Here is an 18,691-nt window from a genome sequence, read left to right on the forward strand (position 1 = left end):
ACAAGGTTATAGTGACAACCTCACACCATTGATGAGTTATGCTTTTATTTTAAATGGCCAAAATGGTATATTTACAGCTCAGTTACAATTTTAAGATGTACATTTCACATTTAATATTAGGCTACTACCACCCTGGAAAATGTTTTCGCATTTCATTTTCACTTGTAGCTATGTTCTTCTTTGGTTCTATATTTTGGGTTCCTGTTGAGATGTAACAGCATAATAAAGACTGGCCATGGGTTAAATCAGACAGGCTTCACAGACCTCATTAAGCTAATTACAGCAAATGCAGTGTGTGTATGTCTGTTCTCCTGAGGAAGCCCACACAGTCATTTTAAACACATCTGATATGATCTAGCCTACTGATAATACAGCCACAGTCTGACTGTAGCCTCTCTGACTGTTCATTTATCATCACACACAAAAAGAAGTAGTCTTGTTTAACTTGTGCATTTAGTCTGTCAGCATTTTTCTCAAGCTGTCCCACACAACCTGTTGATTCTATACCGCTTATATTCTTCGTAGAGCTCCATCAGCAGGTTTCTTCTGCCACTGAGAAGAACATGGCTCTTGTTTTACCGTCCTTTTGCATCATTATATCTTCTTTTCAACTATCCACTGTTTGGGGCTGCTTCTGTACTCCATGTGGGCACTGAGTTGAAGCTCATTCCAGCCTGGCTAGAGTTAACGCCGATGAGACAAGGCTGAACTGTGTTAGTGGAAGGGTATGATCCTTAAGTAGAGGTTGATGTTAGGTCAAATGAAGCTTTTGCAGTTAAGCACAGATTTCTTTAGTGGTGTTGATGGAATACCCCCCTGACCAGTGTCCCTACACAACAAAATATGATGAGCCAGGTACCCTTCTGCGTCACACATGGGCATTCAGAGACAGTGTGTCAATTAATGCTTGTTACATGCATTGTCTCTTTTAAAAAAAAAAACCTCCTGTTTGCAAAAGACATGGATACTTTCTGCTTGTCAAAAGCTTTGTCTTTTTCAGGATGAACCTGGGTAAAAAACTTCGGATGAAGGTTCACCTCTGCAGGGCCTGTGTCCACCTCCGGCCAGCGTCTTTTTTGTTCCCCATTCAGAGCCGGTGTCTGCTGCTGCATTTTATTTTTATTTCGTCTTTATTTTTATTTAACCTTTATTTAACCAGGAAGAGTCCCCCGGCTGATAAAAGAGTCCAGGTTCGAGTGACACTAAGATGACATGGAAAAACACGAGATCTTTTACCAAACACAGTACAAGCTCAGTACATATGCACAGACGGATACTGGATGGGTTTTTTACAAGTGAGACCCGGCAGCCACTTACTCCATCTGAGCTCTTAAAAAAGATGGTATGGTAGCATGAATCTGATCCATTATCGATAAGTGGATGTGTGTGTGGGGGGAGGCACAGTGGTGCAATGGTTAGCACCGCTGTTAGAAATTCTAAGAGGGGAAAGTAGGTTTAGATAATGATTGGAGGATCTGAGGAACAAAAACTCTCTCTTCTCTTTTCAATAACCTGCATTAATTAACATTAAACACATTCCACATACTTGAGGTACCAAGCTGCAATCAGCTGAGAGGTGAAAATGATGCTCAATGAATGACAGGGATGCAGGCTGCATACAGAAGCTTCATCTTTCCTGCAGTGTTATGTTGATATAGTTTGCCATATTAAACAAGCAAGTCTGTGCTGAGTGATCAGTAAGGTTTGTTAAGCATAGAGGACAAGCTCCCAGCATTCTTAGTCCATGCATGTGGGGGGACAGGATTAAAAGCATGGGTGCATAAGCTGCCACTGCATCTGACAATGGAGTGGGCAGGAAAACTGTGGTCTCCACAGCTGAAGTGGCATTTACAGAACAGTGAGAGCAGCATAATGACAGCAGCCTTCAGCTCCAGCTGCAAGTAAGTAGGCCTGGACAGTATCACGATATTACCAGGATACATCAGAGTATTTAGAAATATGATACAATGTCAAAAGAGATTTTCAGAAGAGGAGTGTCCTGCAGATACTGTAAACTTGCTGAGATTGTGCTTATTTTGTCATTTTCCCTTGATTTTGTGGTCATTGTTCCTTGATTTTTGTGATTCTGTCATGGCTGAGTAGGCTACAAATATAAATACTTACCTTCTCTGCCTGTTTAAATTCTGTTTATTGATGTTTTTACCCACTTTGTTGCAGCCTACAACATAGGTTGTAGGTTTTACAGATTACATTACAGATCAGCATCACAATCCAGTTAAACATAAAACAGAATGAAGATTTGTGGCTGTTTTGTCAAAAACATTATTCATCTTAATAATTATACAGATAACTAATTAATAATTCAATAAAATAGATATGTAGGAGATTTTAACAGTTTTATTTTGAAAACTGACCGCATTCCTGCCTGGTACAATCTGATCTGCGTGGCTTGATGTGGCTGCTGTCCGCCTCTGGCAGGAATAGACTTTGTTTGTATTTTCCTTGGAGCACAGCAGGGACCCGCATTTGGGAAGCTGCTGAGGCCATGGATCTATTATAGATCTGGATACAGCCATGGGGGCGGGGCCTTATTCATTTCTATGAGAGCTGCTCAGTGGTACATGAAGCAGAGAAAACTGAAAACTTTCCGGGTTTAGAAAAGTGTAAAATACTCAGATCTACTGGCCCATAGAGCATAAGTAGTAGTGATTAACGACAGCCAAACACGGCCAAGTGTACCCAAGCACTGACTCCGACTCACTGGCTCGCTCACACAAATTACCCGAGTGCTCGAAGCGAACAGCGCTCATTTACGGGCATTCCGTCTCGTAGTATCTTAGCTTATTAGCAATAGCAGCTAATCGGCAGTTAGCGACAGTGGTGCTGTCAGTTTTGATTCGGAAAATGGCACATTTTTCGTCTTTAGGACTTAATGCTTTTATTAATGGCTATTAAGAAATGCATTCTGGAAAGTGATTTAAGGAGGTCTCTTTCCCAATGTTAAGCAAATGGGGAAAAGTCTTTCTGTGCCAGTGTGCATCATGTTACGCTGTAGTTCCACTTTCGGCCACATCAGAGCGTGGTGCACTTCCTAGGGGCTTGGCTTAGATGCTCCAAGGTGCGACTGCTCTCAAGCATCGTTTAGAACATCTGTGATTGGCTCCAGAGGCAGTGCCGTGCAATAGCCTTAACTCGGCATTGATGGACATAGTGGAATTTAGCTGTAAGACTCTGAAGGTTAAGAGTTTATTTTGAACACAGCAGAGTTGGTGATAGTTGGAACAGTGGACTTATTAACCAGCTGACTCACAATTCTACATAGTTTATTTTTGGTATGTTTTATTTTTTTCTGTTGAGTTTAAATAAAGTGTGTTTTATGATTCTGTAACAAGGCACTTAAGCCAGTACAACGAAAGAGAGAAACTTGAAGTCTGAGGGAATATGTTTGTATTTCTCTGTTACATAAAGGAAACAGGCATAATGCTGTGTTCATTTTCAATGTAAGCAGGTGAGACGAAACTACAAACTGACAGCCAGCACTTGTCACTGCTGACTGCTGAATGTTGAGCCACAAACAAAAGTTGAGTTGACCTTAATTTTTTTCAGCATTTCAGTGAAGCTGTGAGGCGCCAACTTATAGTTTGTTTTTTGTTTCCAGCAGTGTGATGTGTTTTTTGGCTTAGTAAACAGATGCACAAGCTTCATGTAATTTATGGTGCACACAGGGATGCATTGTGGTGGTGAAATGTGATGTTAAAATGGGTCTCTAACACTGATCACATGCCTAAATATTTTTAGGACAAATTCATGTTCATGTTCAGTCAAGGTGCTTGTGGCAAGCAGCAGACACACACAAACCCTGTGACAATGTAACTGCATTACCGAGCACCTGAGTGACACTTCAACAGCGACTCTTTGATAATGTGTACACTGCTGCTGTGTTGCTTGTAGGGTTTGACACAGCCTAAGTATATTAGCTTTCTTGAAATTTTTGTGAGTTTATATTGTTTGACTGAATGGAATGGAGCAAACGCACTCATCTACTGAGGAAGAGGGGGCTAAAATTACAGCTAAAATATTTGGATTTCTTAAAAATCTGGCTATAGTACATCATAGTACATCAGTTAAGCATTTGACAAAGTGATGCACATTTTTTGTTTAGATACACACTCATTAGCAGCTATTTTGGGTTTAGTGTCTTCCTCAAGCACACTTAAAATGTGGTTGGGAGGAGCCAAGGACTGAACCAACTGCCTTACATTAATGGACAACCTGCTATCATTGCCAGCTTGTGTGCACTACAAACACACACACACACACACACACACACACACTACAAACAACAATGCAACAGCGTGACCAGCAAAATTATTGCCGACTCACAGTTCGTGTTGTTCAAGTGCATGTTAATGTTGTTAAACGATACGTTGTCATCGGCTTGTGTGTGTCTACTACTTGCCACGACTGAGCATCATCTAAAGTTTGTATTTGGTCATTAAAATATTTGTGCCTATTATCAGCATCAATTGTGTCTCTGTGCGCACATAACTAGCACAGCGTCAGCGAATCAAGCTAAAAAACACAGTGCCACAAATATGATGCATTGCATATGTATTATTGGAGCCCCATAGCTCCAACCTCTCATCCAAATATGGTCACTTCTGGCTCCAAAAAACCCAAACAGTGTTGCCAACTTGGCGACTTTGTCGCTATATCTAGCGACTTTTCAGACCCCGTCTGCAACTTAATTAGTCAAAAGTGACCGGCAACAAATCTAGTGACTTTTTCTGGTCATTTGGGGAATGACTGTGTCGACAAAGGTCTGCAAAAAGCATCTAACATGTACTGTACTGCAGTTCACGTTACAACTGCGCTCACGAGAGCCGAGTACAGAGAGGGCGGCTGCCGTCTCCTCCTCACCACTCACACAGCACTCATGCAGCCAGTCTGACCAGCAGCCCCGCAGTCCCAACCTGCAGCGCACTCTGTGACCACTCTGAGCAACAGCTGCCTGCCCTGCAAATGAATCAGCGTGTGCAGTTTACGACGAATGACAGACGATGATTTTGTACAGTTACAGCAGAGACATTACATATTTGTTTAAATATTCACTCTTTTTTAGTTTCACACCCCAAAATCCCTCACACAGTTCTCTCTGTCTCAGTCAGTCTCACTCACACACTCAGTTTCTTGTCCCTCTCCTCCTCTATCCAAACATAAGCTACAAGACCACGTTTTTATTTTGCTCTGCATTCATTAGGTCACAATAAAAAGCTGCAAAAAGGGAAAAAAAAGCTAACTTTATAGTTATATGGCAACAAAAACAACTTTGTAAATACATAAATAGTTAGTTTGTAGACTACCTGGTCAGCCTTTTCTATTAGTTTTGCCTCTCTTAGAATTTAATCTTATGCAAATTAGTTGATTACATCATCTAGCTACTTCTGCTTTTGGGAGAGCCGATAGCTAATTTCTTACAGAGGAGTTGGCAACACTAAACCCAAAATGAAAATAGCCGAAATGCCATACTCAAAATGGCAGGCAGCAAACCAGAGTTTTAAATGAGCTGTAACACAAGTCATTAATGTCATCTTAATATACTTTGTTTGCAATCTGGTCATGGTAGAGCAGTCCATGTTGCAGCACATGACCTTGGTTGTGATGATGCTACTATTCAGCTCCTATTTTCTACATTCCAGTACATGTCCCAAGAGAAGACTTGTAACCATAACAACAGAGGAAAGTAGTCTAGGGCTGCAAGCTACAACACAAACCCTGTGTGTGAGTGTGTGTGTGTGTGTGTGTGTGTGTGTGTGTGTGTGTGTGTGAGCGCGCGCGTGTACACGTGTTCGTGTGTGTGTTTCACATTAAAAATGACTCCATAAATGCACACTGGAAAAACACCCACATACATGCTCTGACACACCCTCCAGTTCACTCATGCACTCTCCCACACTCCCTGGCTGTGTAAAACTCAGCCTTACCTCCCAGCATTGATGAGCCCGCTGTCCTGTCCAGAGCAGATATCCTCCAGAATAAAAGCTTCATCACAGGTGGACATGTTGATGTGGGTCAAGTTGGGTTTGCACACATCCAACCAGTAGGGGGTGTGCTGACCAGTGGACAGCTGGAGGATATCCGTTATCAGTGCTGTTACACAAAGGCCAAAGATATGGACTCCTGTAAAAAAACAATACATTTGTCATAGTAAACAGTGGGTTAGTGGAGCATGTTACCTCGTGTCGCTCTGAATTTTAAGTGTTTTTCTTTTGTGTCCACTCACATTATGACAGTAAAATTATGTTAGTGCTATAGCCGCTGACTGTTGTCATTTGTGTCACTTTCTGAAAAGATGCATATAATCAGCTGTGTGTCTAATGCATGTGTCCTCCCACCTATGAAGCGTACAGCCCTGCGGATGTAGGAGTTGAAATTACAGCCTGCAGCGTTGATGTTGGCCTCAGTCTGTGTGGCTGATGACCTCCTGGAGAGATAGCAGTACAGAATGGCCTCTCCTATAAGAATCTATACACACACAAAGAGAGAGAAGCAGATTTTACATCAGCAGATCTGTCTCACAGATCTGGATACATTAACTAGACTTTTTATTGATGCTAACATCCCTCAGCCATGGACAGACAGCTGATGGTTTTTTTTCTTTTATATAAGGTAAGAATCAGACAAGAGATCTGCACACTGTATTAAAAGCTCCCAGCTATTTTAATTATATAATGTTTTGATCTACCAGAGATCCTCCTCAGACACTGTCAGATCCGTTTGTTTATTTACACAATAAATAAAAAATAGAAAAGGAAACAATGCAAAATGAGAAATGCATATCAGATTTATTTTTCAATAATCCTAGCTCAAAAATGAACTTTTTTCGATCTCAAGCAAACCACTGAATAAGGCTGATAAGTTAATTAGCGAGGTGGGGGACTCAAGTTTTTATTGAAGTTTTCTCGGGCATGGTACAGGACACACACTGTTTCAGTATAGAGAAATATAAAACAAAAATACATCATAGAGGCAGACTCCACATCGCAAGTCCAGTGAACATAAACAGATGAGGCAGTAAAGGCTGAGTCAGTGATACAGAAAATCATAATAAAATGTTACAGAAATGTTCTGCCATTACAGAAACCCATTCAGATAGCAACTAATATTTTAGTTAGGATTATTTCCCAGATTTAGGTGTGCCCAAAACCTGTCCCAGGGGGTCTCCCCACTCCCCTCATTGCCATTTAATCTGCTAAATTTACATTAATGAGACACAGTTTGAATCATAACATTGACCGATTCTTTCACCTGCGGAGCCTGTGGTGTTTTCCAGTGTCTCAGAATAATTCGACAGGCTGTTAGGTATTTGAGATTTGTCTCCCAACACACAGAGCTCTGGGCTCGAAGGGATTTCTGAAACAAACCAGTTGCTTAAAATATTTATAATCTGAGTCCAGAGGGGTGTGACCAAAACACATTCCCAAATACAGTGAAGAAAAGTTCCTGTTGCAGTTTTACCTTTCCAACACAGATTATCATTCAACAATTACATTCTATAAAGTTTAGAGGGTGTATAGTAATATCTATGAAATATCTTGTATTGAATACGTTTCTCTCTTGCCTCTCACATAATTCCCACAATCAGCCACAGTTTTTTTCCACTTATCATATTCAATCTCAATGCCAAGGTTCACCTGCCAAAATATTTTAATATGATCAGAGTCATGACAAGTAGAGGAGATGGCAATCTTATAAAATTGGGAGGCTTTGTGTTTTTCTAGTTGTAGTTTCATAAGGCTTATAACATTACTGTCAGCAACACTGTATGGCTTAGATGCAATGCAACTCCTCATTTAAGATTTCCAGAAATGATCCTTTCCCACCAGTTTGAATCTGTCCTCAAGGTTATCATAAGATAAAAACATGTCATTTTCAAATAAATCACCTATACACTTAAACTTCTGGAATGCCACTGTTTGAGTACACAGATTTTTTCACAGATACATACCTCAGGGTTGTGCCACAGTGAAGATTATCTTTTTAAACTATGTCTAAGTCTGAACATTTTAGGCACTTTGATCCAGACGTCCCCTGGGTATAACAGTACTGGATAGAAAAATTCTATGGGGTTGAAAGGTGAGCGTATCTCATTTTCAATATCCATCCAGGCTGAATTCTCCCCTGTAACATTCCAGTACCTTACAATTTTAGCTGTTTTCAAAGACAGGTGGTACAATCTAAGATCTGGAAGTCCTAAGCCACCATTCTCTTTGCAGTAAATTACACACATAACTTTCTCAGATTATTCTTGCTTCTTTCCCATTCCACAGGTTAAAAAAAGCAAGAATTAAAACAACAAAAGTTACGTGCGTAATTTACTTCACTTATGTGGATATTATTTTATCATTTTATTTATTATTTATGTAACAACAACAACAATAATAGTAAAGGCCAGGTTACCCTTACATACTCATTAATACAGTGAATCTGTCCTGCTTTCTTAAAAACATTAATAATCATTCATTTTCAAAATATGTTGCTTACAAATATGCTGTCAAATAAAAATTCAATAAAAACTAATAAACAAACGAACAAACATAAAAAAAACACAAGCAAAGACAGGAGGCTGAGCCTAATGCGCTTGCTCTCTGATATAAATAGTCTATAGATGAAAGATTAAAGTTCCAATGTGTGGGATTTGGGGGTAACTATTTGCAGAAATGGTGTATAATATTCATAACCATGGTTTCATTAGTGTTTAATCACCCGAAACTAAGAAGCACTGTGTTTTGCGTTAACGTAGAAAAGGGTTGCCCAAACGGTTTTGATCTGGGCCATATAAGATCACATGAAAATACCTAGAGGTCGGCTGCTTCTCACATCCTTTGGGTTAATAAAAAGAAAATTACATACAAATGACATGCAGGCAACTGTTTTATCTTTGCTAAAGTATTCAACTTTCCAACGTTCCTGAAAGAGCCAGCCCTCGCTGTCGACTTTAGCTTCTTTGCTGTGGCCATGTCTGCTCTTGCAGGAAATATCTGCTGTTAGATAAATGCTATTTTGCTTATTAGTTAGTTTGATTATTTACCATCTGTTTATGAAAACATTAGTTGCGCCTGCAGTTCCCGTGTGGTGTATGTCTTCAAACCGTATGATTGTCCTGCCATCATGAGGTGAACAAGTATAAATGCAAAGTGATCTCTCGATAACCCAATATTGTGTTACTCATATAAAATATTTTGAAAGACAAGCTGAGGGCTTTTTAAAGTCAGTGTGAGGGCTACAATTGGCCCCCAGGCCAGACTTTGGACATAACTGTAAGTGTTTAGTAATCACTTTCACTAAACAGCCAGTGGCAAGGTTTCCCACAAATTCTTTTATTTGTGTTGGGCTGCTTCGGTGAACACATCCCCATTTGGTAGTACTACTGAAATAGCGCCACCAAATACTACTTCTCCTCTCAGCCATCGATCTGATCAGCTTTGACCACATTAACTGATCAATTATCCACGCTGCGACTCAAACTGCTACTTAGAGATAAAAGTAAGTCACGATGAGTTTCGCCTGCGTTGCATTCCCATATCTGCAAATTGTCTGAATTTAGAGAGGGGGCACAGAATGATAAGAATGCTTGCTGCAAACTGGTGGAGATTATCAATGTCCCCAATTTTAGTTAATTGCTGAAGTAACAAACACTATTTGCTGTTGCTAGATTACAAATAAGCATAATTTAAGTAATAAAATCATCATAGAAAACATGCCATTACAAACCCACACCATTTAGAGCAAAGACCAAACATGAAATTCATAAATAAACTGTGAAATAAAGCCCATATTTGCTACCAATGTTTTACCACCCCAAATACAGCCACAATAATTTTAAAGTAGGACATAGGAGCATTATAGAAAGGGGATACATTTCAGTGTTTCCCATAAACAAGACTAAAACACACAACAAGCTGTCTTTTTTTTTCTTTAAATGCATTTGTGGCCATTTGTATCATTCTGTGTCCCCTCTCTAAATCTGAAGGTTTTGTTGATCTGTGAATGAAGTGCAAGCGTAACTCCACATGTTTGTTTTTCTCAGCAGCAGTTTATGATTTATACGGTCAAATCTGAAATATTGTCATTTTAGTTTTTTCACAGTTTTCTGAAGCTGGGTTGATTTGGCCGTTGTTATCCCTGATCCATATCATGGAATATAAAGCCAATCAAAAATTCAAAGTCAGGTGTCAGTTGATACTAATTAAACATTACAAACTGAAATCCCTCAACGCTCCTTTTAATAGTTCAGAAACACACACTCTGAGTGCCGCAGCGAGATCTGGCAAAAACTGGACTGTTGGTAAATTCGGAGACGGAGCAGCAAAGCGTTGAACAGAGTGAATGTGTTATGAACTTGACTGTTAGTTAATTCATGGAGAAATGGAACGCTCCGTGGCTTCCAACAACAGCTCTCTCATTTCAGTGCAGAGTGTCACACTGGATTTAGGAACACAGCTGGAGTCAGAGACAAAGGTGGGATCCAAGGAGGTGTCAATAAAAATGGGATCTGCCACGCCCACACAGTCTGGAGAAATGCTGTTATCCTTAAAATGATGATTTTTGTAGATACTTAATGAGACACTCAACTTTGATATAATATGTGTATTCTTACCATTTCAAATCATGTTTCGGACATTGGCAAGATGGCAATGTCTGTTGTGTTAGAACTGTGGCCTTACACAGTCTGGTACTGTGGTGATATAGTTCATATTTTTTATGAGCCCTGAAGGAAAGGTTAACAAAATTAGAAGTAATTGTATACTAAATTCTGTGACCTTTGTGAAGACATTTTTACCTGTGAATTTGTGTTTTCACAGTTGTTTTACTCTTGTATAGAACAACAGCACCTTCAGAGAGAACTGAAAATAGAAAGAAAGTAATTACTGAGAGCTGCACGAGGCAATTTCACTCCACAAATGGCAGTTGGTTTAACAGAATTCTGCTCAGCATGGTTGAAATGGCTGGCTTATTCCCATCAAATGGTACTGTTGCATGGAAACAGCTTAGTGCTTTCACGTGTACTTGTCTCAGTGTGGTCAGACTCCCACAGCATTAAGGGCACATTTTTAAAACTGCAACATGTAGGAGACCACTACAGGCTGTGGGAAGATGGTTCTTCCATCTACTACATGAATTTGTCTGCATTTGAATGTAATGAATTAGTCAGTCAGACCTGGTTTACTCATGGTAACAGATTCACACTTGTTCACAGAAACAGCTTTAACATGACCTTTGCCTCCCTGTACACACTGACGGGGTGCCTCCCTACAAGTGTCAATTTTGGCAGCTATTTTAGTCATAGTCTTAGTCTTGAGGCGAAAATGCTTATTAGTTTAATTCACGTTTTCCTTCATAGTTTTAGTCTAGTTTTAATCGATGAAAACTCATAATGTCTTAGTCAATGAAAATGTATGACATTTTAGTAAACTTTTAGTCAAGGTGGGGTTTTTTTCTATATAAACGAATCCAGCCAGGCCAACATCGGTCCCAGATATTATAACCAGGTGACAGGTTATATAAAAATGTCATTTAAATGTTGTCTTTAAAAAAATACAACTGCATATTATTTCTACACATTCAGAAACCTGCATTTCTCTAGCAGAGTTTTTCACAGGTTTAAAAGTTAATTTACAGACACCACTTTGTGATCTTTATTTATGGCCTCAAACACTTTGACAACACTAATAAACTTATTGATGTCACTGTTGAGAAGCAGAAAAGTAACTTTGTTTCAGTCAGGATTTTTTCTAAATCTGCAACATGTTAGTCTCATGTCCTCTCACAGGGTCGCTATTTAAAATTTAAGTTGTAGCTGTCAGAGAAACTGGCTGCTTATTTGCTGCTAAACTACATCACAACACACAAACACCTGAAACTGCTCCAGTGTGAGTGTTTGCAGGCTAGCCAAACATCCTGGTGCTGACTTTTTACTGGTGTCAGGCCAGTCACCCAGCACTCTGATGTCATACTGTTGTATGAGATTGCAGGGACGGCTGTTGTTGGCCGCTCTGTCCTGCTCTCCTCTCATTTTGAATGTCCATTAGTCCACTTACATATTCATCTTGTCTCATTTCATAAAGGAAAATGAAACTTAGATTTCTTAATAGTTTCTATTATTTAGATCTACTTTTAACTTGTCATCGTCTTATTTTTGTCATTGAAAAAAGGTTGTTGACGAATAACTTTCGTCATAGTTTTGGTTGACAAAACGAATACTGCCCCCTACATGTATACTCACAGTCCCTGGAAGCATTTGATGAGTTAGCCACATGTAGATAATCAGGGTTCCTGCAGCTTGAGGAAAGTTAGACTTTTTAGGACTTTTTTTTAATGTCACCTGGAATTAAGTGTAAGACCATTTTTCTATTAACCAAAACTTAGGAGGGCCAAATACCCATATGTTTATGTAACATAACGATGAAATTTTAAATGTATTTTTTGTCCAGTGAAAAAGTTTCATTATGTATGTCAAATGTTGAACAGCCCTTTTTTTAGTTTGGAACACATGGAAGACAATGAACAAATATCATCATAAAAGTATGTAGTTGGTTTACCAACAGAATGCAAAAGCATTCACAACCTATGTTCTTCTACTGCAAAATTCTTTATTATTGTTTTTTGTCTTATTCTTCCGCCCACTTTTTTCGGCACTTCATAACTTCAAACTCACTGCACTTCAAACTCCATTCAAACTTCAAAATAGCATCTTCAAAACGCTTCTCCTTCTTTATACTTTCATGTAAAAATGTCATTCCACATTTAAAATATTCCACATCATGTCAATATTCAAATTTGTATTCAGATTTCAAATATCTTTCATAGTTTTTGAAATATTCAAACTTGTTTGAAACTTTGTCAAAGTGCCAAAATCATGATTTAACACTGACCCTTCTGGCAGAGAATGCTCACAGCTAGAGTGAGGGACACCTGGCAGAGTGCAGACAGCCTCCCAAATATTTCTATTTAGCTTGCCATGGCGTCTACAGCTGTTGCTAGTCACACACCATCTTTGGTAAAGATATCATAAAAATTGCGATCTTTCTAAAAATGTGACTTTGGAACCAATCGGATTTACACAGCTCCTGCTGTTGGCCAGAAAGGAAAAAGAAATCCACCAACCTCCCCATATAACTCAATGTAAAAACGATTCAAGAAATCTCTGCAGAGCAGCAGTTCATGCCTCTCTTTAACCGCTGCTCAGTCTCACATGTTACACTTGTAAGACGCAAAATTTAGACAGTTATGTTCCTCTGGCTGTTTTCTCTATAACAGTATTTGTCTGAAGTGTCCTGGAGGACTGGGGGCCACTTGTTTGAGAGTGGATGTTCAAATCTCTGACATGAACAGGCAGATCCAGCACCTCACCCAGCATTGACTGTTACCACTGTAACCTGTGGGGCCTGCCAGAGTCCTTTAAGATAAGAGTTGCATAATCTCCGTTCGCTCCTATGGACCGTTTTTTCACAGCAATGGCACAACGTGGACCATCTCAATAGTTCCAAGAAGTAGCATAAATTGCTAGCGGCGCGATGGAGTTGCAGCAGAGAAGACCATTTGTGATGGGCTTTAACAGGGTAAGACGTCTAAAGATATTTTTTGATTTTGATATTATCAGCATATCTTAGCTAAATTAACATGTGCATTAAAGCATGACATTGGATTATATGATGCTAAATTAGTAGATTTATGAAGCAATAACAGATATGCTAACAGAGTAAGCTAACGTTAGTACACTGTACTGTATATCCTGAAAACATTTCGTTAGCCGCTAACAGCCTGTTAATTTAAAATGTCCTGCTATGTCATCTAACATTAAGGAGTTCAAGGGAAGAAAAGGCTTGTGTGATTTATTTTACAGCTCAGTGTGAGGTACATGTCATCTTTGTTAAAGATAATATGGTGCTTGATAGTAGAGTACTATTTTGTGATACGTAAGTATTGATATGGATTAAGAGTGCACATTTGAGACTAATAATCAATGTAAAAACATTACTGTAAACAGAAATGTAATTCAAGGGTGAATGTTAGCTTTGTGATTCTGTTGACTCCATTTGTCTATACTGTTACAGCTCAGCTGATTTTCTATTGATGGCAAAGGGAGGGAAGCTGAAAGACCTGAATGAGATCTGAAAGACCTAGACGGGGATTCAATGGAGCCTGGAGACTTCCTACACTAAGACAGCACCCTCATCCTGAGTGTCCGCTCCCTGTCCTCTGCAAGCCTTTCCCTGTTTCTTATTTTTATTAATAGCGAAAATCAGAGTTTTGCCTCTCTGTATCATGTATTCAAACGGCCCGCCAGACACTTCCCGAGCATTGTGAACTTCCGTTGTCATTACTCTATTTATTGTAGTGCACTTGGGTCTGCTAGACACACCAGCATTCTAACACAGAAACAGACACACACACACACACACACACAGGATTCAGCACATTCTACACACAAAATCAAACAACCTGCTGCTCTGCAAACAGTTTTGATCCTAAACCAACACATTTAAGACACTGTTCTGTGTATTTTCTGGATATTATTCAATATTTCAACCACATTCAAACTAATTAGACTCCTTTACACACTTCAACTCCTATTTCTTTACCATCTTCTAACAAATGTCAACTTTTTTTCAGATGTTCCACATGATGAGTCGTATTAAACATTTTAATGACATTCATGCTAATTAAACTCCTTCATACTTTTTTCAGGTATTGACACTATTTCACCATCTTCTAACAAATTCAAGCAAGCATTGCAGTGTAGTGTCAGCTGTTCAGCAAGCTTAAACATATTCAACATAATTAGTATCATTTAAGATTTTAAAGACATTCATCTGAATTCAACCTGTTCAACTTTTTTTTAGGTATTCATACTACTTCACACTCAAGTCATTCAATCAAGCATTTCAGCGTAGCGTAAGCTATTCAGCATGAGCACTGCAGCGTAGCGTAAGCTGAGCATTCACACCTGTAATTTCATCAGAAATTGCATTTTCCAGTTTATTAAATTATTCGACAAAAAAGTAGATGTTACCAATTATTTTTGAGATTTTAACATGTAATGTCAGAAATAAAAACACGTCTGAGAATTTTTTAGACTTTTGAAAGATTGATTAAGGTCAATTTAATGCCAGTTAAGGCTTCTTTTTACATTATTGAATTCAAGGCCTTTTAAAGAATTTTTAAGGATCCGCAGGAACTCTGATAACACTGTGAGGTCAGTGTGGAGGTTTACTCACAGTGGCGGTGGGAGCGGCGAAGGCCAAGCTGAAGAGCAGAGGCAGTGGGCAGACTTCCTGTCGGGGCAGGATGTAGGGCAGAGACAGACTGCGGTCACTACAACTGTATCCAGAATGCACCGGCTGGAAAATATCTGTCAGCTCCAGGAAATAAAGACTGACAACAGAGGAGGCCAGGATAGGAAGCTGCAGGAAATAAACAACAATACAAGAGAATTTTTTAAAATGGATGAAAAAATCTTATGATGGTCAAAAAGAAATTAGAATGAATGCATTTGCACTATGCTTTTCTCTTCTTTTGACCACTCAAAGTGTTTTCACAGTAATTGTCTCTATCACCCATTCAGAGCCTGGCGGCTGAGGCTGCTGGACAAAGTGCTACCTGCTTCTTTTAAACATTCATACACATTCACACAAATGGAACAGCCATTTGAGGTTCAGTATCTTGCCCAGGGATACTCTGACATGAGGAATGGAGGAATTAGGGATCCAACCACCAACCTTCAGAGTAGAGGACTTGGTGACTTATTCTAATTCTGCTGTTAAACAGAAGGGAAATGGAGGGTGAGTGCAATGCTTTCACAGCAACGCTGTCCCAATATAAGCTGTAACTTCTGTGTGAGCGCCGTGTGAGCACAGTGTAGAGTGGTGACGATGAGCTGCCTGTGGGATACACACATGCTCTGACATGCATGTGCAGCCGGACTGCAGTTTAGACTACACACAAAGAGAAGTTTAGATTTCACACACAGAGGCAGCATGACTTTATACCCTGCTGAGGTACACAGTAAGTAAGCGAGAAAGTTAATTCATTAATCAATGTTGCATACAGAACATTTAAGTGCTTATTAAATCACCACTATCACGCCAAATTCAATCAAAATATCTAAATTAGAGCAGCTTAAAGACTTCCCATACAGCAGCTGATCCTGTCAGAGGCTCGACAACAGTGACTACATGATGCCTGCTTTCTTCAATGACGGAAAAATATTGACACACAGACATGCAGTAATGTGTTGCTGTGGTGCTCACTCCATGATATAACACACTCAGTGGGCCCTTTTAAATGACTGCAGGGTCCAAAAACTTTTTTTTTCAGCAACTCAAAATAAAAGAAGTATTTTTCCTCAAAATTTAGTGGGATAGTATTTATAAGGGTTGCAGGTAATGTGATACAATCTCTCTCCATATAAAAGACTGCAGACATGCGAGTCATCAGTCACATCTTTGTAGTCCAAGTCCCAGTGCTGTTGAAACACCAACACAGAGAGTTTTTAATTAAAACTATAAACCTATGATTTTTATAAATTAAAACTATAAACCTATGATTTTTATTCATTAAAACTATAAACCTATGATTTTTATTCATTAAAACTATAAACCTATGATTTTTATAAATCACATCCAAATTTTGGCAAATTACATGATTCTATTTTTATTATCAAATTCCAGTGATTCCGTCCATGGCTTCCAAATTGTGGAAATCTTAGGACCCTAAGTATCTTGCCCTTGAAGCCTGGCTTTGAACCTCCAATCTTCCAATTAGTTGACAACCTGTTCTATCTCCTGTGCCACAGCCAACCAAAGATTTTCTTTAGCTGACTACACAGAGCTGCAGTGCAGATAGAGAAAAAAAAACTCTCACACAAGGCCAAATATTCATAGTGCAAATATTCACACTGCAAACCACCATGAGCAGAAATAATTTTACTCACTGCACTTTAATCAGTGTTACGGTACATATCCAGTAATGCCAAGCATGAGCATCAAATAAATGTGGGCCACTGCTAGCATAAAGAGACTGTTCCCTATCACTTCAAAGACATCTTGATCAAGGGATGTAATTTGCAGTTTAAAATATATCTGAAAACTAGGCTCCAAGAAAAGGTGATTTTGTAACACTTTCTATGAAATCCACATCCATAATGCATTATGAACAAACATCCCAGTGGCTAACTTTTCTTGAAAATAACCTGTTTGGGTTAGCTACCTGGCTAGCTACAGCATATACCATACTAACTGTGAATTTCAAGGGCTGCAACAGTTTGTTTCCACTTTTTTCCCCTTTTTTCCATTTTGAAGCTAATAATCTTTTAAATGACACTGCAAGTTCCCAGTCTTTGCAAAATCTGATTCTGTGTTTAAAAACTCTCTGACTGCTGACTTGTCCTTAGATGTCAGAGAGTATCACACTTTAGTCTTTTAAATGTATTTTCAAAGTAATTGAGTGCATGGTAGGTATTAATCACTTATGATGCTGCATAGATTCTTATAAATGCATGAAAATGATTTCACCAACAATGAAACATAATGATGACGCATGCATGATTATAAATGCATCAATATATACCTCACTTTACTTAAAACGTACAATGATAACGTATGATACCACATGCACTGTTACAGCACACTATGAGTCCTTACAACACTTGACTGTTGAATGTCTGACTGTCTTGAATGTGTGTATAGATAAGTATAGGTATTTATAATGCATCGTAAGCCTCATCAGTCAACATGACTGACACTTATAAATCCTTCTAAGTCACATCTGCAATGTTTTATGACTGTTGCTATAGTGCATCAGTAAGCATTGTGTGTTTATGAGTGTAGTCATAAAGCATTATGAATGCATTGTAATTCACTATGAATGCCTTCATAATGCATTACAGATGTGGTCTTCATACAAATTGGTAACAGTATTTATAATGAATAGTAGTGGTAAACAAGGATCCAGCTGTCCTACACACTCTGTTTGCTTTGTTGGAGTTGAAGGACAAACACAAGCATACGTACTAGATGTGTACACACAAGCCAACAGCAACCAGAAGTCTTAACATTAAAAATATCTCATAGGGATATTGATCTTTCACTTAAGTTCCACAGTAATAAAGCTGTCTTATTGATTGTTTGGAATAATTATATCCAGGTAGCAGTAGCTCAGGCCACTTGGGAACTGGATGGCCAATTCAAGTCTAAATCGCTGTTGAGCTGCCCTTGAGCAAGGCACCATACTCCAAACTGCTTGGTCCCTGTGCTATTTGACTGCCTCGCTCTGACCCCCACTTCATCGTCTCATTCAGATGTTTGCATCAGCACCACCTCACTCAGAGCAAGTCGGGTGACATAGTCTACAGAGCGTCCAAGCCTGCATAGGGAGAAGGTGCTCAGACAAATGCAGGACTTTTAAAGTCACTGCTCAATGCATGTCTGCTGCTTCGGGTGGTCAAAAGATGTGTCATTTCGAACGACACTCTGGGACCTGTAGTGGTACCAAGTACTTGCTGTTACCTCCAGTAACCACAGTTTTGGGGCGATATATTGAGTAAACTCGAAGCATTGAAATTGTATCACCACGATCATGGACTATCACCTCCCAGAAATCCCTCATTTGTGGCCGTTCCCATGTTTAAAGAGCTTGCCTTTACATTATCGCTTGCATATCCCACCTG

At 39.1% G+C, this 18,691-nt stretch overlaps 1 protein-coding gene across 1 annotated transcript in view; it reads right to left on the minus strand.

Annotated features, from left to right (window-relative positions):
- Positions 1–18,691, minus strand: part of LOC121951857 (2-lysophosphatidate phosphatase PLPPR4-like) — a 65,803-nt gene that overhangs the window by 29,263 nt on the left and 17,849 nt on the right. The window contains exons 2-5 of the mRNA XM_042498343.1: positions 15,243–15,428; positions 6,357–6,486; positions 5,946–6,141; positions 4,914–4,977 (exon numbers count right to left, since the gene is read on the minus strand). Of these exons, the coding sequence (XP_042354277.1) occupies positions 4,914–4,977; positions 5,946–6,141; positions 6,357–6,486; positions 15,243–15,428 (576 nt within the window). The remainder of the gene's footprint in view (positions 1–4,913; positions 4,978–5,945; positions 6,142–6,356; positions 6,487–15,242; positions 15,429–18,691) is intronic.

The sequence above is a fragment of the Plectropomus leopardus genome, chromosome 12, assembly GCF_008729295.1.
Source record: "Plectropomus leopardus isolate mb chromosome 12, YSFRI_Pleo_2.0, whole genome shotgun sequence".
Taxonomy (NCBI): Eukaryota; Metazoa; Chordata; class Actinopteri; order Perciformes; family Serranidae; genus Plectropomus; species Plectropomus leopardus.